Genomic DNA, 23,582 nt, shown 5'->3' on the forward strand with positions numbered 1-23,582 from the left:
CTCCTAACATTTGATTTTTAAAGAATAGTACCCATTGGCATTTAAAAGTATTTTGGTTCCTTCTGTTAATTGAAAGTTTACTTCTAAAAATCAAGTGCAACAAATGCTATGAAATGTCTCTGAACACGTATTAAATTATGTTCAGTCTTAACATGAAATAATACACAAACAAGTGTAACAAGACATTTTAATTAGAGTAAAAGACAATTGTCAATATTCATACAGCTGTTTATAAAGGGCATTTATCATCAGGTTATCTGGGTGGACTTGTAGAACTATAAAGTGCAAATTACAAGACTTATTACGTCAGAGTTTTACGTATTTAAATAGCATGGAGCAAAACCACAGGTAAATATATCCAAATTAATCAGAACCTACAGTTGCTAACCTGCATACAGAATTTCAGTATTTAAAAGGAAGTCATCAACACAGTAACACCTCGCTCCTGTGGAGTCGCCACCTGCACATGCTTCCCTCTCCCCCATCCCAGGAAATATTCGGAGGTCAGACATTTTAAGGCTTTCAGAAAGTTTTCACAAGAAGGATTGTAAGATCACAAGTGAAGTGAAACTCTTGCATTGGGCTCATGATGCTCATTGTAAGGGAAGGAAAGTTTATGAATAATACTCAAAAACAGCACCATGAAATTTCCTAAACTGGATAATCCCATTTTCATTACAATGGCATTTTATGCTAATTATATGTAATATATTAATTTAAGTATGCCTAAGTTGAAATATTTTTTCTTCACTTATAAGCTAAATTAGAAACTTGTTCTAAGTGCAAGGTATCTGTTAACTCTTGCAAACTCCAGATATTTTTTTCCTGATGGTTGTATGACTAGCATATGAGAATACTAATAATTTTGATAACATTCCGTATAGTTTACAGGATTAGCTTTATCTACTTTGTAGTAAATTGAACTCCTTATAAACTTTACTTTGCTTTTATAGTTCACATTTCAAAAATAAACAAAACTTTTTAAGCTTACTTTAGATATCTACAATTTATCTTTGTGCCCTACAAATATGGGGTAGAAAGTTTCCCTCTACCTTCACAAATTCTTCTTTATACCTTAATTTCTTACTTCTATGTACTAGAAAAAAAATTATCAATTTATATGTATATGAAGATGCTTCATACAAAAATGTTTGTGGGAAGTAGAATTAAAAGATTATTGTGGTGTAAAACGTTTGGAAATCCTAGAATACTTTTCTTATAATGTACATTTTCCATGAACTTTGAGAGAACCCCTTCTTAAGCATAGATTTCTATTTTTGGCAACAAAATGGACTTACCCTTTAATTCTGTTTTCTATGCACTTTTTAAAGCACCTTGTACTTCAAGGCCGTGAGCCCTCTGATTTTTTCATAAGCAGGTTTCTATGGCTCTGTCCATTTGGGGTTGGCTATGATTATTTTAGTAAAAGTTCTCTACCTTGGAGATAAAGCAATGAGCTGCGAGGTTCTCTCTTGAATCTGTGACATCCTTGAGCTATTTCTTCTTTTGACATGCATGTCAATTTTTAGTAAACTTTATGAATAAACTTGTACACATCTGTCTTTCCAAGACTCCTGTAAGTTATTTGTCTTTTGTGTCTTTAAACACCAGTGGCAATTCCCATAAAACACTAAGCATATTGGAAAAGTTCAACGCAGTAGGTTAAGCTGCCCGCAACACCAGCATCCCATGTGGTTGCTTGTTCATGTCCCCGCTGCTCCACTTCCAGTACATCTCCCTGCTAATGTCCCTGGGAAAGCAGCAGAACCTGGGTGAAGTACTTGGGCCTCTGCACCCACATGGGAGACCTGGATAAACTCCTGAATTCAGCCCAGCCCAGCCCTGACTGTTAGAAACATTTGGGGAGTGAACAAGTGGATGGAGAATCTCTTTCTCTGTCTCCCCACCTCCCACTCTCCCTCTCTCTGTCACTCTCCCTTTCAAATAAATAAATTTTCTTTAAAAAATTTCGTTTTGCCCCTCTCATTTCTTGCCTGCAGTAACTATCTGCCCCACCCCTGCACTGTGAACTACCTGTTACCTGCCGATCACACTGGCTTCTCTTCTGCCGAATGTGACAGGCTCAGGCTGAGCAGACCTGTCAGCCAGGGACAGGTGCTGGCACTCCCAGTTCCCATGAAGCCAGCTCCTGCAGACCTCAGAGTTTATCTGCTCTTGACATTGTAATCTGCATCAGCCCCCCAGCTCCACCCTAGCCTGTACTAGCTGCCTGTCTCTTGCTCTGGGGCCGGACCCTGTGCCCACTGGAGGATGGCTGTGATCCTGTTGCCTTGCTGACTTGGAACTTTGCCTGGGCCATAACTTTGGGTGTCTCTGTGCTCACCGGCTGTAGCCAGTTGCCTAGCCTTGGCCTTGTGTGCCTTCTCTACCTCTCATTTTTCTGTTTCTGCTTCCTGATCACCCTGTTGTCCCAGCCAAGTGTTCCTTCTCAGGTGTCTCTCTTGGGCCTTCCAAATGCCTCCTGCCCTGAAACTCACTGTGCTGGAGACATAGCCCAGCACCCCCAGCGTGTCTCCCTCCTCTTTTGTGGCACTTCGAAAATTATCAAAGTTTTGCTAATTAAGGAGGTAAAATGAGGCCAAGATGCTATCATGACTCTTGAATACTTTTTTGGCTGTATTAAAAAAAAGTATACTGCTGACATTATTCTTTAAAGCCTGATCAGTTTTATCTAGATATATACATGTATGTAGACATTTTTGCAGGTGATTCCTTACATTTGAAAACATTTTCTATTAATCACCTTCCACTAAAGAGTGAGCATACCATATTCATTGTTTCAAACACTAGAGAGACAACCTAGCTATAGATTTCAAAGTTTTCATGGCAAACAGGTATTGATAGTATGATTTTATTAGAGGACATATTTGAGAATACTTCAGGAAGCTCATGGAAAATAGCATTAAATGAGAAGTTTATTTGCAAAACAAATGAAATCCATCCTTATGAGGGGTCTTCAGAAAGTTTATGGAAATACATATTATGAAAAATCTGCATGGATTTAAGGGTTTTTTTGCACCCATATGAACTTATATTTTAATTCTACTTTCCATAATCTTTTTGAAGTACCTTCTTATAACTTGAAATCAAGTTAGAACATCTGGTAGTATACATTTTATGGCATTGAAATTAAACATAGCTGTTTTTATAAATCTTATTTTGGATAGGTTTCTATTCAATGCGGTGGGAACAGAAAGGTCAGGCTCACTTGTGTCTTTGGTGGCACGTGGCAGAGTGGTTATCAGAGAGCTGTCCTTTTTCCCATCTCACAGTAGCACGCGACAGGCATACAATTCTCAAGCAAAATGCATTTAAGTGACTTCATTGCTTCTTGCCTTGTTGCAGTTGAAACCAAAGAAAGGGGGTCCAGCACTGTGGCATACTGGGTTAAGCTACAGTATGCAGTGCCAACATCCCATATGGGCACATGTTCAAGTCCCAGCTGCTCCACTTCCAATCCAGCTCACTGCAATGTGCCTGGGAAAGCAGCTGAGGATGGCCCAAGTGCTTCGGCCCCTGTACCAACGTGGGAGACCCAGAAAAAGCTCCTGGCTTTGGCCCAGTCAGCCCTGGCTGTTGGGGCCATTTGGGGAGTGAAACAGGCCATGGAAGACCTCTCTGTCTGTTTGTCTCGCTCTCTGTGTTTCTCCCTCTCTCTCTGTAATTCTGACTTTCAAATAAATAATCTTTTTTTTTTCTTGAAAAAAAAAAGGGGGGCCTTCCTCCACATCTTCTCCATCTTTCATCACTATTTATAGGTACATTGAAATGTGTTCCATTTTACACAATCCCCAATGGAACTACCTGCTTCTGACCACTAACCAATGCCATGCTTGCTTTGATATCCTCGCCATTTGCCTTGTTTTAGAACCTTTTTTTTTTATCTTTTCTCAGATCTATTCCAAAGGCAAAAGCCTAACTTTAATTTTAAAAACATTTGAGAAAAGCTTCTGTTAATGTTTTTAAGAATGTGAGGGGAAAGATAAAAGTTATTTTGGTGAAATTAGAAATTGTCTTTTTTTTTATGGACTAATTTTCGTAACCTTGGAAAATAATTAAATTGAACATGAAACCCAGGAGTGAAAATATGAGGTATGAAAATATACCTTTTTACTTCAAGGACTACTACATTTCACTAAAAGCAAGTAAATCTCAGAATATTTACTTAAATGAGTTCTGAGGGTATTTTCACATGCATTCCCGCACACAGCACAGGCTTAAGCCCTCAAAGTATGTAAGTATTTAAATCCCAACTCCTTCTCTTGGGAGTACTTTCTTTAATCTCCATGATTCTCATCTCATTTATAATAGAAGTTGCATTGAGTTAACTGAATTTAGAACTTTTATTTTGGTTTTTCTTGCTTAGATTAAAGACTGTTTTAAGCAAGCTTGATAAATCTTTGTCAGACTCGGGAAAGAAATATAAAATTATTATAGGAGTTAATGTGCATCCAGGTTGAACATCTCTATTCCAAAAATCCAAACTGCCAAATGCTCCAGAATCTGAAAATTTTTCAGCACCAATTTGATGTTACAAATGAAAAATTCCACACTGTGCAACACTTTTTCATGCACAAAATTAGAAAAAATGCACAAAATTACCTTTGGGATATGTGTATAGACACAAATGAGTTTTGTATTTATACTTGAGTCCCCTCTCCAGTATATCCCATTTTGTATATGCAATATTCTAAAACTGGAAAAAATACAAAACACTTTTGGAAGAATGCTCAATCGGTATTAATATTCCTTTACTTTTTTGAATGGGTTTGTCTCCCCAACCCCTCTTTTCCTCCCTGCACTAAAGCACCAGTCTGTAGTGTCAGGATCTTAGTGTGTTTTGTTAGTTAATACACACACCACAGACCAAAAATTGTGCCTGGGATATGCTAGGTGCTTAGGCATTGTGCTGACTAAATGAAGAGAGAGACAAGACAGTTGTCCCTTGCTGCTGATTGCTTGCGATGTAATCTTCAGGCCTAGAGGGATATTAAGAGGTAAATCTTGCTGTTTGTTAATAGCGGGACAGCCACAAAGACCCAGTGAGGAGGGAGATGCAGGGGAACTTGTGAGAAGAAACGTGGGCCCTCATGAGTTCTCTGTCTTCCACTCCTACCACCAGCAGATACCTAATATCTAGCTTTCCAATAGATTCCTTTTGCCTTCACTGAAAGACTATTTCAGAACATTCAGCAGATCTGAAAACAGGTTATTCCACAATTATAGAATGAGCCCTAAGAAAATAAGTTTATTGCCTGGGTGATTTCTTTCTCATTTTTTTTTTTCAATTCCAGTGAGTGACCCCTTAATGATTATTCAGAAACTAAAATGTTACAGAAGGAATTCATCTGATCTCATAAATGTAGGCATTCTGAAGACTTGTGATGTTACAGTAAATGATAGTTTTAGTATTTTTTTTTTATTTTTTATTTTTTATTTTGACAGGCAGCGTGGATAGTGAGAGAGACAGAGAGAAAGGTCTTCCTTTTTGCCGTTGGTTCACCCTCCAATGGCCGCTGCGGCCGGCGCATCGTGCTGATCCAAAGCCAGGAGCCAGGTGCTTCTCTCGGTCTCCCATGTGGATGCAGGGCCCAAGCACTTGGGCCATCCTCCACTGCCTTCCCGGGCCATAGCAGAGAGCTGGCCTGGAAGAGGGGCAACCGGGATAGAATCCGGCACCCCAACCAGGACTCGAACCCGGTGTGCCAGCGCCGCAAGGCGGAGGATTAGCCTGTTAAGCCACGGTGCCGGCCGATAATTTTAATATTTTGAGGGATGATCAGAGTCAGATATTGATTAGATTTCAAGGAAACGTGTCTCAATGTCATGAAAACAAAAGTACCATGTCATTGTCTTGAATGACTGTGAACTAGTTATAGATTTTGGAGTGAACATCTCTAAGCCCTCCCAAATATAAATTCTCAAAGCAATAAAAGATATCCCTGTGTCCTACATGAAAAAAACTTAATATGAGAGAGGGTGCCAGATGACAGAAGAGCCCCTGTGGTCTTACGTTGAATCATGCGCACCAGCAGTAATAGTTGAATTGTGTTGTCAAATTGGAAGGCAATACCAGTCGCAATGAAAATAATTACTTCTTCAATGCAAGAGAAACCACTCAGGGAAAATGCTGTTTGAAGCTGTAATTCATTGATTAATTTTTTAAAATTTAAGTTATACAAGTTTCATGTATTTCATATTCACAGATTTAGGAACGTAGTGATACTTCCCCCACCCCCTCTCACCCAACCTCCAACCCTTCTTCCTCCTCCCTCTCACATTCCCATTCTTAATTTTTACAAAGATCTATTTTCGATTTACTTAATGATCGTATAGTTAACCCTGCACTAAGTAAAAGAGTTCAACAAAGAGTATGAAGGAAAAAAAAAAAAGCCACTGTTCCTCAATGGAAGAGAGAAGGACTATAAACAATCATCGAATCTCAAAACGTCTGTTTCAATCCTAAACATTACATTTTAGGTACTCTATTAGTGACCACAGATCAGGGAAAACCTATAAGATCTGTCTTTTGGGGACTGGCTTATTTCACTAAGTCTAAGGGTTTCCAGCTGGGTCCATCTTGTTGCAAAGGAAAGGTTTTCATTTATTTTTTATAGCTCAGTAGTAATCCATAGTGTGTATATATACCATAATTTCTGTAAGAAACCCTGTTCTGTTGCTCAGAAAGGCCACAGTAAAGCACATTTTGTCAACTTTTTGTAAATGTGGTACACAAAACACACTGAAATCAGTAACTTCTAAGTAACTCAGATTCAAAGTCCACAGCTCCATCTAATATCCTTAGGCCCCACTGTCTCACACCATCTGTATCAGTGTCTGAGTTTCATCTTAACATAAGGGTGGTTAATAATCAGGGGAAAAAGTTAAATTATTTTTGATAGATGTATACATCCAGTATGTAATTTCAGAAGCAAACAGTCAAACATGTAGACGTAATCTGAGAACGCACGGACTGACACATGAGGCGGTATTTCATGATTCCTTCCCGGGGCGTTCTGAGTAACTTAAACTGTCATAAAAGTCCACATGCCAGTGACTGCAGAAGCAAACAAAATGTGGCCACAGTTTTTAGTATGTACTGGTCACCATATTAGCAAGCACTGATTGGCATATACACATGCAAAAATTGTTCCCGGGAAAGATTTCATGTTAGATTTCCTTAGAATCTCGGTTTGCTCAGGTGTCTAATACTGCCAGGGTTGATTTTATGACCAAGACAACTTCAATGAATATGTAAACTCCTGAATAGAGAAGACATGGAGTGCTTTTCACTCCACAGGAGCTGACAGAAGCCTCTTACAAGTGCATGTACATGCATAAAAACCGTTGGTAAGATCAGCAGTGTCAACAATCACCACATCCCAATGGACCACCTCGAATCTTGTTTTCTTGGTGGCTTTTGACACTGTTGAACTGCAGTCAGTCATTGACACTCTCCCTCCTTTGATTCCAGGCCTCTGCAATTAGCTTGCTTTCCCATCTTTTTGTCTTTTCTTCTTCAAATTTGTTACCAATTTGTCTTTTCCTACCTACTCAGCAATGCTGATTCTCTGTAGATTTCCATTAAGGACCTTATTTCTTCCTTATTTCAACTTTTCCCCAGGTAAACTCATTCACTGTTCTATGAATAAAACCTGGAGTCTTTGCTCTCTGAGGGTAACCGATCATTTCAGTCGCATTTGGACCTTTCTCTTTTTGAATGTGTTTTTCATGCTTGTGCAGGGGTCCTTAGCTTTCTTTGAGTCCATCAGGCCTTTTTGCTTTTGTGGTTTGTATTGTACACACCAAAATGTAAAGAAGTCATTTTAGTTTTGTCTTCTCACACTTCAAGATGTATTTGTCCTTAAGATTTCTTTATTTTCTTTGCTAGGGTTCAACTCTTTGTCCTAGAGTCATTTCTAACTGCTTAGCCCAGAGTTGGAGACTGATTTGGGCCGTTTTTTTTGTTTTTGTTTTTGTTTTTTTTTTTTTCTCTGCTTCTCTCCGAAGTATAGTTTATTGGATTCAGGATCCCACTGTGTTTTGCTGTTGTCTCGACTTTTGGTCATTTTTCTTGACCCAACTCCATTTTCAACTGCCCCTACAACTTCAAACAAACCAAAAAATAAATTGGTTTACTTCTCCAGAGAATTTATTTTATTTTCTAGGGGATTTACGTCCTTGAACTTTCTCCGTGTTGGGTTAACTTCAGCTGTATCTTCATTCATGCAGCTCATATTGTACAATGCACATCAGTTAATAGGATGAACCTTATGTAGTGATGTATTATCCCTGAAGACATTAAAGATTCCTGAGTCACCAGAGATCATTCCATAAAAGGAAATACACCACAAAAATAACTCCTAAACAAACGAATATTTTGGATGAGCTCCTTCACATTAAGCTTTCCAAAACTAAAGCAAATCATCTGCAAGTAGGGGATTTTTAAGCATATTTTATGGCTAGTTGACTAATTTATACATGCTTAAACAAATCAAAAGTGATTCAGAAAAAATACAATATAGAAAGGTAGAATTATGTGTCATTCATTTCTATGACAACCTCCATTAAGAGTTACTGATCTAACAGCAATATAATTAATAATAGCGAGAGTACATAACACCATATATGTGTCAGACGCTGTTCTAAGAGTTCTTAAATGTGTTGTGTATGTTGAATAATTTAATCTGCAGCATCCTATCAGGTAGGACCTTTGTTATTACTTTTTTGTAGATTACTACTGGCACAGAATGCATAAGTGAGCCCCATATCAGTTGCTCTTTCCTGTGATTAGAGTGTCGTTTAGTATTATTGTCAATATAGTCTTTATAAAAATATGAATGAACCATCTACAATGATCAGGTCTGAAACAAACTCCTGACTCCCGACCTGCTTTTCTCCCAGTCTTGGGTTTCAGAAAATCATGTACCGCCATCCAGTTTTTCTGCAAGTCCTGCCAGTACTATCTACTTAAAAAGAAATCTCTGAGTCATCCACTTCTCACTGTTGGTACTGCTTAACCCTCATCTAAGTCATGATTCTTCCCTGAAAACATTCCAGTGTTCACATCACAGGCACCTAGAATAGCACTCTGCCTCTTTCCCCTTGGCCTTCAAAACCCACATAATCCAGCCCTACCTCCTTGGACCTCACATCCTGCCACCTCTCATCTCCCCTTCCCTTCTCTCTCTGAAAAGTGTCACTCAATTCTTCCTCAGGGACTTTGCACTTGCTCTCCCCCTTTGTTTTGCTTTTCTCACATAGCTGGCTGCTTTGTCATTCCGGTCTCCCCAAAGAGGCATCTCTGGCTACCTTATCTAAAGAATCTTATCTATCCAATCTCATCTCATTTTCTTCCTAGTACTTATCATTATCTAAAATTATTTGTTTGCCTTTATATCATCTGTCTTTTCCTGACAGTAAGAACTCTTTCCTGTTTTGTATCTATTTGAGAGGCAGAAGAGACAGTAAGAGAGAGACAAAGATATTTCACATTCTCTGGTTCATTTTCCCTAAAGCCCACAATAGCTAGGATTGGGCCAGGCTAAAACCAGCAGCCAAGAACTCATCCCAGGTCTCTTACCTGGGTGGGAGAGACCCAAGTACTTGAACTATCACCTGCTGCCTCTAAGGGTACATATTAGCAGAAAGCTGGAATTGAGAGTACAGTCAGGTCTCCAACCCAGGCACTCTGACATGGGATGTAGGTGTCCCAAGTAGTATCATAATGGCTGCCCACATGCCTATCCTGCCTTTTTTTTTTTTTTTTTTTTTTTTTTTTTTTTTTTTGAGTGTCTAGAACAGTAGGGCCTGCAGTAAGTTTTCAATATATAGCTCAATGACTGGTTAAAATACACAGCATATTCAGGTGAGTATGTCAGAATACTGATGGAAGGTATATATATATTCCTCCAAATTCTTGCTCCACTCTGCATTGCTGAATGGATGAAGCAGGCAGTGGGTGATAGAAGCTTACAACTGGTTACATCATAATACAAAGGATGGGTGTGTTTAGTTCACAGCGAGTTTAAGAAATGAGATAAAGTATTTTTCTATGAAGATTTTCAGACTGATGAAAATAGATCCATCATTGCTATTCTGTTAGGTTACTACAAAGATGAGAAAGGCAGTTTTGCACATGGTAATTGCTAGGATGACATGGTTCATTATAGTTTCTCAGTGAGCCAGTTTCTCCTTTGTTTTCATCAGTAAAATGATTTTATGTGTGCGTATGCAGTTTCATTTTGCTTCTCCCCAAGCACCTACCTCTTTTAGGGGGTAAAGTGTTTTTGATGATCAATTAATTCAGCCTCTCCCAGTTGTCACCAAAATCAGCATGAACTTTTGATTAAGTGTCCAGTCTCTTTCCTGGATCATTAGAACTATTATGTTTGGCACTGAAAACAACTGCAGATCCTTTGCATTAAAGTGCCATATAATCAGCTGATCTAGAAAGAATAGTTTTGATATTTTAATACTTGATCCAGATCAAATGATTATTTACTTTATGTCATAATACATTATCTTTGAGCTTAAAACTCAGATTAAACTTGATAATGACCTGTTGACCTGATACCTTTCATACCTGTCTATATTTTAAGAAGACGTCTTAAAATGGGTCTTAGAGATCATCTATTCAACCTCTTTATGACGGGAATTATGGCCCAAAGAAGTGTATGATTTTGTTGCTAAGGTTTCACCAGTTAATGGCTCGGGGGGAGCTGGAATCCAGACCTCCTTAGTGAGCCTCTGTTCTGTTCTTTGGCCCCTGAATGCATGGCCCTTCAATTTGGGCCTCACTTCCTATGTAGAAGCTTGAGAAATAGATTCTATTCTGAAGATGCATTCTGCCTTACGTCACTAAATATTTTGATAACACCTTGTGAGTTCAAGGTCTGCTCCTGCCCCTCTTTCTTCTCTCTCTGCCTTCCTCCTTCCTTCTCTCCATTGTAACATGTATAAATGTAATCTCCTCCATTGCACACATATAACCTTCCATGTGCCATCTTCCAGTTTCAAAGATAACCACATGATGAAGTATCGATAGAGACTGGAGTTTTCTGAAGCCATTCACGCTTAGTGGCTTGTTGCTTCATCAGTAGGCATGTGTGAGACAGCTGGCTGAGCGTCTGAGAACAGTCTGTATCCCTGGGTTTGTTTTCCCCTCTGTGCCAAGCTAAATGAACCATATGGGAATTGAACCTATAACCTTGGCCTCATTAATTTGCCTTCTGTAAAGTGGCCTTTTGTAAAGTTATGTTCTACTATCATGAGATTGAGAGTGTGGTTTCATTCATTCAATTAGAAGTCCCAACATAGGACTAATGGCAGGGGCAGCACAGAGATCCATGTGATAAGGTTTTTGCCCTCAGGGGATTAGGATAAGCACACAGGTCACTAACACAAGGGCAAAGGGATGACTGGTGAAGGAGAGGGGTTAGCAGAATGCTAGGGCATCAGGAGCAGGGAGGGTGGCACTTCCTGTGGGAGAAGACCAGGGCATTTATGGAAGCATAGGGTTTCTAGGAGTTGGGGTCCGGGAGAAGAAATACTCATTTGTATAAATAGTGTTGGCCAGAACACCTCAACAGGAATCTTGGTGTGTGCTGAGTGCAAGGTTAGACATCATGGGGAGACCTTGTGAGAGAAGGTTGGTTACAGAAGGAGGCACTTAAATGTCCAAAGGTTTTCATTTATGGTGTCACTCAATAAGGGAGATTGAAGAGTTCTGTGTGTGGAAGTAATACAATGAGCTATCTTTATCATCAGATCCATCTGTCAGTCACTAGAAAATGAATTGGAGGGAGGAAAGGCTAAGATGAACCATGAGGAAATAGCAAATTCCTGGGCCAGTGTTGCCAACCATGGGGTGGAGAGAAGTGATGTGAAAATGTGTGAAGCTGGAATAAGTGGGACTTGGTAATCAATCGGGTTGAAAAGCTGAGGAGTATGGTAGCCCTTTCCCACATGTAGTTTGGCTTTTCCTGGTTTCAATTACCCATTGTCCAAAAATATGAAATGGAAAACTCCAGAAATAATTCAAAAGTTTTAAATTGTGCACTGTTCTGAATTGCATGATGAAAACTTGTGCTTTCCTGCTGCATCCTGTCTGAGACATGAAGCATCTCTGTCCATTGTATCCATGCTGTATAAGCTACCTGCTCGTTAGTCACTTGGGAGCCAACTCAGTTATCAGATGAATTGTTGCAGTGTCAGAAGCCTGTGTTGAAGTAACCCTAATTTTGCTTTCCAGGGTCCCCAAAGCACTTTAGTGAGGCCAAGGAGACCACAAACTGGGGGGACTTCAAAAAGTTTGTGGAAAAATAGAATCAGAGATAAGTTTATTTTAGTACAAAAAAACCTTGAAAAATATGTATGGCAATTTCATAGTACATGTTTTCATGATATTTTTGATGACCCTTTGTATGCTTGGATTTCAGAAAATTTCTGCACCAAAGTAGACTTATCTTTTAATTCCACTTTCCATGAAGTTTTTTTGCGAATCCACATATTACCAGCTAAGATGCTGTTTTCTTTAGTCTGTTTATTGTTTTTTCTCGTCTGTAAAAGAAAGTGAATTCAATACAGGCCAGAAAATTCATTCATGTTATTCACTGGGGTCTCTCATGTTTGGAACGTGCCTAGCACAGGGCAGGCATTTGATCAACACTTAAATGAGCAGTCAGATCAACGGCATTGTCACAATAGTCACCTTGAAACCCACCATGCCATCAACTGCCCTGCAGTCCTTGTGTGAGGGAACATGATTTGCTTTTAACAGACTGTCCACAGAGGGAAAGGTATGTAGCTGAACCCAGTTGGGGGAAGTTGAAGAGAAAGGTGGCATAACAAAACGCATTGTGAAATCCCAATTAAAATAATAAATTTGTCAAATTGCAAAATCAAAGCAAACATTAACTCTTTTATTTTAGAAAAGTCTCAGACTAGATTATGGCCTTGAGTTCATGTGGATAATTTTGGCTTTGACTTCCAGGGTAAGGAAACACCTTAGTTGGGTTTAGGGGAAAATAAGGAAGGAATAAGGTTCATCCTGGTTATAGGTGAGAGGAAAGGGACCAAAAAGAAACAGTAAGACGAACCAGAAAGCTTTTTGCAAAATCTCAAGCAAGAGGTGTTGCTGGGCTGGCGCTGTGCCGTAGAAGGTTAAGCCTCTGCCTGCAGTGCAGCATCCCATATTGGTGCTGGTGTATGTTTCAGCTGCTCCACTTCTGATCCAGCTCCCTCCTGATGCAACTGGGAAAGCAGCAGAGGATGCCCCAAGTGCATGGGCCCCTGCACCCACGTGGGAGACTTAGAGGAAGCTCCTGGTTCCTGGCTTCAGATTGGCTTAGCTCTGGCTGTTGCAGCCATATGGGAGAGTGAACCAGCAGATGGAGAATATCTCTCTCTCTCCCTCTCTCCCTCTCCCTCTCTTTCCCTCTTCTCTCTCTTACTCTCCCTTCCTCTTCCTCTCCTCTCTCCCTCTTCTCTCTCTCCTTCCCTCTCCCTCTTCCTCTCCATCTATCTCTCCCTCTCCATCTATCTCTCCATCTATCTCTGTCTCTCTCTTTCTCCCCCCAACTCATAAAAAATAAAGTGTTGTCAGCTTAGACTAGCATGGGGCACAGGAGTAGTGAGAAGTTACCAGAATCTGGATGTGTTTTGCAGGGAAAATGAATAGAATTTCAGAAAGTAGATGAGTTGTGTGGGAGAAAGGGAGGAATCGTGATGTGTCCAAGTCCTTCAGCCGGAGCAGCTAGAAGGAAATCATTGCAGTTGTTTGCTAACAAAGCACAGCAGCCTGTTCTTATCTGCGGAGAATTCCTTGTAAGACCCCCAGTGGTCTTAGAGCCACTGAGTGGTCAGTGGATGCCCAAATCCACGAATAGTACAAACTCTGTAAAACCCGTGATTTTCCCCAAGCATACATACCTACAATAAAATTTAGTTTACAAAGTAGGTACAGAAAAGATTATCAGTGGGTGCTGGCATTGTGTCCTAACAGGTTAAGCCACTGCCTGTGATGCCAGCATTCCATATGGGCACTGAGTTGAGTCCTCACTGCCCCACTTCCAGTCTAGCTCCCTGCTAATTTGTCTGGGAGGGCAACAGAAGATGGCCCTAGTCCTTGCACCCCTACAACCACATGGGAGACCTGGATGAGGCTCCTGGCTGGTCCTGGCTATTGCAGCCATTTGGGGAGTGAACCAGCAGGTGAAAGATTCTCTCTCTCTCTCTCTTTCTTCCTCTCTCTCTGTCCTTTCCGTCTGTGTGTGTGTGTTTCAAATAAATCTTTAAAAAATTTAAATATTAATGATAACTAAAAATAGAATAATTACAACAATATACTATAATAAAAGTTGTTTGGGGGCTGGCATTGTGGCACAGCAAGTTAAAGAACTACCTGCAATGGCAGCATCCCAAATAGGAACACCAGTTCCAATCCAGATACTTCACTTCTGATCCAGCTTCTTGCTAATACAGCTGGGAAGGCAGCAAGATTATGGCCCAAGTACTTAGGCCCTTGTCACTCCTGTGGGAGACCAGGATGGAGTTGCTGGCTCCTGGCTTTGACCTGGCCCAGTCCTGGCTGTTACAGCCAATTGGAGAGTGAGCCAGTAAACCAGTGGGTGGAAGTTCTCTTCCTCCCTCCTCCTCCCCCACTTCCTTCCCCTCCCCCCACCCCGTTGTGCTGCCTTTCAATAAATGAATGAATAAATCTTTTTTTTTTTTTAAGTTGTGTGGATGTGGTCTATCTCTCACTGCCCTTGCTCTCAGCTGCCCCAGGGCAAGTCGTGAATATACAGTGTGGATATTCTGGACAATGGAATGATTCACATCCCTGTAGCACTGTGGGATTTCATCATGCTGCTCAGAACAGCAATTTAAAATTCATGAATTGCTTACTTCTGAATTTTTCCATCACTATTTTCAGACTGGAGTTGTCCAAGGGTAAACGAGACTGCAAAAGGTCTCATTCAGTGAGGGGCGTCGGGAGGAGTGCTGCGGTACACAGCGGGCAGCTCAAACTATAGAAGCTCATCTTCTCCCAGCTGTGAAGGCTGGAAGTCCAGGGTCACGGTGCTGGCAGGATTGGTTTCTTTTGAGACTGTGATGGAAGGATATGTTCTGGGCTTCTCTTGTAGTTTTGGAAGGTTTTCTGGAAATTTCTGGCTTTCATGACTTAGAGAAACATCCCCCAGTCTCTGCCTTCATCTAAGCATGGCATTCTCTGTGTGAGTGTCTGTAATCCAGTTTCCCCTTTCTATAAGGACACAAGTCAGATAGGATTAGGTGCCTGCCCCAGTGCACTATGGCCTCATCTTAACTCAGTACACCAGCAACAATCCTACAGTCACAGTCTGAGGTATCAGAGGCTAGGGCTTCAACCTGTGAATTTTGCTGGGGTCACAGTTCAATCTATAATATTTGCCATTAAGGGAGAGGAGCAAGTGTGTGAGATGAGCAGGTTTAAAGGCAGGGAGAAGATCAGCCAAGTTTGTTTTGTTTTGATTTACTTGTTTATTTGAAAGGTAGGATTACAGAGAGAGAAGGAGAGACAGATAGGACTTCCATCCACTGATTTACTCCCCAAATGGCCACAAACATCCAGGGCTTTGCCAGGCCGAAGCCAGAAGCCAGGAGTTTCATACGCATCCCCCAAGTGGATGCCCTAGCACCTGGGCCATCTTACAATGCTTTCCCAGACATATTAGCAGGGAGCTGCATCAGAAGTAGAGCAGCCAGGACTCAAACCAGCACCTGTTTGGAATACCAGCATTGCAGGTGGTGCCTTAGCCCACTGCACCACAACCCTGACCCCCAGCCAAACTTTGAGTATTTGAAGTGTGAGGTGCATGTTAGATGTCCAAGATGTCAAGTAGGCCTGCCATGCAAGGGAGGGGCCAGGGTTAGAGATAAACGTCTGGGAGTCCCCAGCATATTGATGACATCTGAAGACGTGAGACTTGAAGCAATCACTGAGAAAATAAATTTGGATAGAAAAGGAGGAGAGTTCCAGAGACTGAAGCTAAGAAACCATTAAGCACTGGGACCAAGACCAAGGCCCACAAAAATGTTGACGAAAGATCTCATGTATGCTTGTAGTTGTGAAAAAGCAATTACATTTTAATGACGATTTTAAGTTATATTCCAAATATTTACAAAGTCGCGGAGTTTCTCTGTGAAGTGTAGGGTGAGTCAGACAGACTATGGATTGAGTTTTCCTGGCTAACATGTTGAAGAAGTTACTGATGCTGGATGCTGATGGAATGTTTTGAATGCTATAAAGAAGTCAAAGGACACTAATAAAAATAATTAAGAGCTCATTTCTCAGAAGGAAAAACAGCTTTGGAGAACATTGTTGCAGTCCTTGATTTAAGAAGTCATTTTCTTGAAAGTCAGTCATACAGTGCCCTGAGCAGCCAAATTGTGTATTCCTTCATGTATTTTTTGGTGCGGGTGTAGTGCCAACATTTAATGTAATTTTTTTTTTAATCATCAATGTGATATCATTGGGTTTTAGCTTGTTTGAAACACCAAGGATTCATCACCGTGATGTAACCACTTTACCCTTTTGTAGTATTTTCTCTGGATCTCTTTGCCACCTACCTGTTGTTTCACAGGATGACAGAGCTTTGACATCCAACAGCCCTGCCCAGGGTTTTCTGCACACGTGTAGCTCGCATTTCTCTGAACACACCTTGCTTTTCTCCCCTCGCTTTCTTTGGCTGTGCGTGGTCATGCTTCACAACCCAGTTCCACTGTGATAGCAGGGCAAGGGTTTGCTGACTCCTGTTTACCTGGCCTTCCCAGAATGGAGGGCTGAGCCTGCACTGTCGCCACATTACCCTGCACAATAGCACTCACCATAGTAGTCTGTGTCCCTCCAACCATTAGGGCAGAGAACACATTTGTATATTTATGTCGTCAGTACCTTGTACAAGATCTATGTGTTAATATTCAGTAAATGCCTGTGGGCTAGGAATGAAAAAAATCAACTCTTCTGGCCTACTCAGTATAATCTAAACTGTCACTGAACTATAATTTATTAGAATTTAAAACATTTTGTTCAGAGCATGCCAGTAGCTAACACAGTGAAACACACCTTGAGAAGGTTCTCTTTAAAAATATATTCAGATTATTGCTTGAAGAATTGCATTTGTCCCTAAAAACTGTTACCCAGAGCCCTTCAGTTTCTTACCATAAAAGATACCTGTGCTATTCATCATATATGACTTTTTTGTCTCAGTATTGATAGTGCCCTTTTACAATAGTAAGCAAAATGAATTTAATTTTAACATAACTATATAGGGTAACACAAAAACGTGAAGAAGGTTGAGGAATAAAACGACAGGCAGCCAAGGGAACTCATTTTTTTAAATTAGTGGATCGTTGTAGAAAGAATTTTTTTGAACCGGGCATAATTGAGATTTATAATCTGAGTCTGACTGAAGGGTGTTGAGAAGTGTTGTAATAGCTGCTTGATGCCAAAGCAAATACTCCCGTGATGGCCTCGTTCAAGATTTTTCTCCTCTCTGCTCAGAGTGCAAATCATGTTTTGTGGGTTTTATTGGTGAATTTTCTTCAAAAATAGAAAAAGGCGGGGAGAGGTTTAACGTGATTATTTCTCATGTCCCAGTGTAGACTGCAGGTCTTGCTGTACAACATGCTTGAGGGCATTATTCCACTGACAGGGTTTTACCTTCCGTTTCTTAAGGCTCCGGAATTCATTCGTGGAGCTGTGTTGATTGACAATGTTGCACTGAGCTGTACAGCGTATTAAATGTGCCATTACAGTGTAGTTACTGAAATCTTACTTTCTTTCCCCAGCTCTACTTTACGAAGTGTTTCTACTGGATCCTCAAGACCTTCCAAAATATGTTTGGTGTGTGGGGATGAGGCTTCAGGATGTCATTATGGGGTAGTAACCTGTGGCAGCTGCAAAGTTTTCTTCAAAAGAGCAGTGGAAGGTAAATGTTCATGTGGGTGTTCCTTTTACGCATTTTTCCTAGTGGGTAGTTCAAGTGCACAGTTAATGCTGTATTTGTGGTTGGGAAATGAACTTCAGTGACACATTTGATATCATCTGTCAGTGATAAATAGTAATCATGCTTTATCTTAAGAGTATGTGACAATTTTCCACTAAGCAATATTTAATGAGCAAAATTCAAAATTGTTAGCAGCAGTGACCCAAGGGGACTTGTTGTTGCTGTCTCTGTTTTTGAGTGGGGCTTAAAATAGAAAAATAATTGTGTTGCTGTACATTTAATGTGCATGATCTAGAATGACATTTTTATTAACACACAGAATATATCAAGTCTGCCTTTTCCCTGTTTGTCTATGAATAGAGGTTTTTGGCAATTGAAAATGTTAATATTGACATCAACCCTGTGGTTTCAGTTGTGTTCCCTACAGAGCAGGCCTATTTATCAGCGACTTCAAATTCTTTGTCTCGGCTTGTGTCCTATCTTTACTCCTACTGAAAGTTTCCAAATGAGTATATTATTTAATGAGAAATTTGACGGAGATTTGCTCTGCCCATTTAGGCCAGCTTTTGCTTCTGTCCATGTAATTGTACCTCTTATGGAGAAATAATCTTCAGTTTGTTTTTGACTTCTTCTGTCTTCACTTATAAGTAATTCATTGACATCAGCCTCTGGCCAGATGGTTTCACTAACGTTGAGAGTGGTGCCTGGGGAAAGTATAGGATGTCCACTGTTACAAGCTTTATTGGGTTGTTGACATTTGCATTCACTAACGTGCTCAACGTAAAGACTCTGTAAGTGCTGTTTCTTAGGGGAGTGTCCAGAGAAATGATCCGGTGCTTTAGAGACTTCAAAAAAAGCAAGTTGAATGTTTCTCCTTCATTTCGCCAAGACCACATGGTGGTATCCTTAGTTCTGGGATGAAAAAACTTAGCCAAGTAGTTACTTCTTTGCTTCTGGGATTAATTTTGCATGATTTCCATGATATTATATGATTTTACATTGTTTATACTATTAGTTATTTGATAATCCCCAAGCCCAGCAATCATTTGGTAGTAGGAGTTCAGGAATACTTTCTCAGGGTATGGGCTCTGGGTTTCAGGTGACAAAAAATTCAACACAGACTGGCTTAAGCACCCATGGAAATTCATTGGCCTGCACACTGGAAAGTCCCAGTGTGGACTTGGCTCCAGGCAAACTGCAGTCTTCAGCCAGGCCTCCAGAACTCTGTCCCACTCTCTCGAGCGCTCAGCTTTGTTCTGTCTCTTCTCATGCAGGTTCTCTCGTGGTGCTGAGATAGCTGGCTACCAGGCCTCCATTAAAAAAAGGTTTTCAGCTCCTAGCAATTCCTGTCGAAATCCCCGGTGGAACCTCCTCAGACTGAATTTGGCCCACATGTCCACTTATGCTGTAGTCCCTGTGGCCGGGCATGTGGTTATCAAATGGCTCGCTAGTTCTGGGCGAACCAGACAACCTGCACCAGTAGATTCAGAGCAGGAAAAAGTGATTTCCTCAGCAAAACACGGCTGGTTTCCGGAAAGTAGGAAAAATTAATTTGTACACTACTGAAGTCAGTATATTTTTAATGCCCTCCCCCTTTCCTTAATTCTACAATCAGCTCAGAAGAAGTTGTGTAGGATAATATTAATTTGAGTTCCTGTCTAGGACCACTCTGCACCTTCCCATGTTAGAACTCCCTTTTTGCAGCCCACTAATGAGTGGTAACAATGATTTGTTAAAGTACAGCAGTGTGCACAAGGGCGTCCTGGAGCGGGAGATGAGAGCGTCCACGCTGGGCAGCTGGCCCCACCTGTGGATCAGCCTCCTGTCACAGCCCACTGGAACTGTTTGCAGAATCAGCCTTTCCCTATTTCATTTTTCTTTTTACTAAAATTTTAGTTACTTATTTGAGAGAGAATTTTGAGAGAGAGCTCCCATCTGGCTGGTTTACTCCTCAAATGTCCTCAACAGCCAGATCTGGGTTGGCTCAAAGCCAGGAGGCAGGAACTGCTCAATTCAGGTCTCCTGTGTGGGTCCTTGAGCCATCATCCTCCTTCCAGGATGCACATTAGCAGGAAGCTAGAGTTGGGACTGGAGCTGGGACTCCAGTATAGGATGTGAGCCTCCCGACTAGAGGCTTACCAGTGAGGCAAATGCCCACCCCTGCCTTTCTCTGCTTCTGAAGCAAAAGGTTTTCTGAAAGTTCTTGCTTAACTTTTATTGTTTCAAGTAGTTTCTGTTTGAGGAGAAGAACTGTTTGGTAACTTAATATACATAAACATGGAAATGCCTAAATGTTGGTACTGATATTTTCTTTCATTGGAAAGTGATCAACAACTGGATAACGAAATTTGGTGAGTGCCTTTGAAGACGTGTATTAAACGATTTATTCCCTATGTGTTTGAGCATCTGTCTTTCAGTGTTCATCTGTATAATACAAGGCTTCAACAAACTTATAATATTAAATTCATGAGAGTTAAACCTTTTTTATAATTGTAAATTTTGCATTTACTGTTTTATTGTGTTTGTATATGATAGAGAAATTATACATATGGGAGAAATACAGATATTGAATTAACAGGACATTTTCATAATGGTTTACATAGTTTGAGTGGTCACATCACAAAATTTATGGGATATGGGTGTTATTTTTATTTCCTTTTTCCAAAGGAAGCTATTTAGAATCAAACCTAGCAATCTATTCTGAATCATAAGATCAATCTTAGGCCCATACTAAAGTCTTATGATTCCAAATCTGTAACTAAAATCTCAATGCTAAACTTCATCTATTCTTTCTGTTTTGTGATATGTTACCAAGCTCATGAAAATTCTACCCTATGTGTTAGTCTGTTCATGCTCATTTGGCAAAAATGAAGGAAGTAACCCCAGCAATGAGGAGATATCATTTGTTCCCTTTAGCAGGTGTGTATATGATTGTGCAAGTTTCTACATCTACATTTAAGTATATATAATCAAATATATGATTTCAAAATTTTATGGCACCCAAATAAACATACTTTTCATCCTATTTCTCCATGAATTTTTTGAAGTCCCTTCACATGTTTATTTAAATGTTTACCCTTTGTTGTTGTTTTTAGTTGTTGTTTTTTTTAATATTTTTAAGTTCTTTCTTAAACTGTAAAGCAGAGAATCCAGAGCAGCAGTGAGAAGAGAGAACTAAGATGAGGAGAGTCAGTTCAGGCGGAAGGGCACAGCTAGCTGAGGACAGGCACAGAGGTGGTCACTAGAGAGCAGACAGGAAAAGAAACACAACAGCCAGAGCTGTGAGGCTGTTGTCTGAACGCTTTGTGCTATAAAGGACGTCACTCAAAAACGTGTAATAGCATAGTGGCAAGCAGCCGTGTATGGAGACGAGAAATTATTTTTAAGTGTAAATTGTGTTCTTTGTGTTCTGCTTAATGGGATGTATATGTGTGCTTATTTTCCTCCTTCTTAATCATTCAATATAAAACACTGAGAACTCTTTTCCCAGAATGCCTTATTTGCCAATAATGTCAGTTAATAGCCATGTTGTTGTACCTTACAAATGGAAGGTTGTAATGTTAGTTTTGAATTTGAATCATTTACTTGCCCTGAAGATTTTAGGGACCTTTCCGTCTTAAAAGGAATAACTGAACATGTGTTGGGTTTTGTTTGTTTTAAACATTAGGTTCTCTTTTGTGGAAACTAGACTGGCCTGAGAGTCAAAAAGCTTTGTTTTACTTTCTGAAACTAAATTAGTTAACTTAACTGGGTTTCATTTTGCTTGTCTCTAAATGGGAAAAGTAGTGTCATCCTTCTTGAACATTGCTACAAAAAATTACCTGAAAATACCATGTAAGTGCATATTTTATGTGGCATCAACACATTAGGTCATTATTACTCTCTAAGAACACATGTGGAAGTTCCCAGATGATGCCTCTGCAGAGAGATGATATAAATGATACATTGCACTCTGGGTTGTCGTTCTTCAGCCCTTCATTTTCCTGCCACATGTCATTTTTTTCCCTATGGCTGCTGTTTAAGGTGATAAGATCCTCTAGATTAACGGTTCTCCTAGAGTGTTTGGGGCAAGCAGATGAATGGAGGGACAATGGAAATTGCCTATAGATGCTTTTTTCCAGTGTGGACTGAACTGTTGAGGTTCACTTCCACAGTGAACCACTGGGAGCTGAGCGGTTGAGAATGTGAGAGCCACTAACTCGATTTTTAGTTCTTCTGTTAGAAGCCTATATATAGGACAAGACAGGATCTTACTCCAGAACTTAACAAGGCCATAGATTCTGAGTAGACACTAAATAAATGTTTGAATGTACACAGGAATGTACCTTATGTGGCGTAAGAGCAATTGAGGTTAAATAGCTTCCCCAAGACCAGTAAATTACCAGTGGAACTAGCTCAAGAATTTGTGTGGGCATTTCAACTTCTAATCTATCGTTTCTAATTTTCTCCCAAGTCTTCATTATCTCATCTCTTTCCAGCTATAGAATGCCACTAGTCTCCTCTCATCTGTGTATTTTACTTTGTGATCTCTCAATGAACAGAGTTAACTAGATTCAGCACATGCTATTTTACAACCTAATTTCCTTTCTGGATACTCAGTGTATAAGCAGTGTCTGGAAGATACAGCTCCCGCAAATCATTGGCTGTAAGGCTGTAAAAAAGGAAGTGAGTTCATTATCATGTAAAGTCACCTGGATTTATATTTTTGTAAGCAGACTAGTTAGGCCCAGGAGTCGCCGTCATAGTAAGGTCAGCCAAGCCATATGTCCATTTCCATAATCACATGTTGCTGTTGAAGGAAGAGACATCTAAGCCTATTTCTTGAAATGCTTTAAAGATAGAATTGTGGATTAATCTTGGTGTTTTTCAAGTATGCAATATTTTAAGGCAGCAGGCCTGTGAACGTGTACCTCGTTCCCTCCATGTGTAGTTCACAGCATACAGGTCAAAAATCTTTAAATTTATTAATTATCGTTATTATTCCTGCAGATGTTTTAAGGAAGTGGAACGAGTGGAGGGTAGTTCATTTTCCTTGCTGGCTTAAAACTCCTGAGTAAACTGGACAGGTCCAGAGGAAGGAGTGTTTCACCGCGTCATAAACCCATGTTTCCCCATTAGTGCTGCAGGTGTACCTGCATGCTTGTAGCAGAAGAGCAAGCAAGGGTATGAGCAACTGAGTTTGTGTTGCAGGGGAAGGAGGATGGAGAAGTGTGCCGTGAGATGGAGAACTGTGGGCAGGCATTTGGCACAGCAGCTAAGTCACCACTTGGGATATCCACATCCCATATCCTGGCACCTGGGTTCATGTCCAAGCTCCACTTCTCAGCCCAGCTTCCTGCTAATACACACCCTAGGAAGAAGCAGGCGATGGCTCAAGTAGTTGGGTCCTTGCCACCCATTTGGGAGACCTGGATTGAGTTCTGTGCTCCTGGCTTTGGTCTGGCCCAGTGCCACCTGTCACGGGCATTTGGGAAGTGAACCAGTAAGTTGGAGATTTCCCTGTATCTCTCTCTCTTTTTCTCATTGCAACTTAGTTGATACAAGCTAAATTGGGATAGAATTATATACTAA

General features: G+C 40.4%; 1 protein-coding gene across 2 annotated transcripts in view; it reads left to right on the forward strand.

The window, feature by feature from the left end:
• NR3C2 (nuclear receptor subfamily 3 group C member 2) overlaps positions 1-23,582 on the forward strand; it is a 375,998-nt gene that overhangs the window by 168,048 nt on the left and 184,368 nt on the right. The window contains exon 2 of one of the 2 annotated variants that reach the window (XM_062199517.1): positions 17,854-18,005. In XM_062199517.1, the coding sequence (XP_062055501.1) occupies positions 17,854-18,005 (152 nt within the window). The remainder of the gene's footprint in view (positions 1-17,853; positions 18,006-23,582) is intronic. The other variant, XM_062199518.1, reaches the window with a different exon arrangement.

The sequence above is a fragment of the Lepus europaeus genome, chromosome 8 (genome assembly GCF_033115175.1).
Source record: "Lepus europaeus isolate LE1 chromosome 8, mLepTim1.pri, whole genome shotgun sequence".
Taxonomy (NCBI): domain Eukaryota; kingdom Metazoa; phylum Chordata; class Mammalia; order Lagomorpha; family Leporidae; genus Lepus; species Lepus europaeus.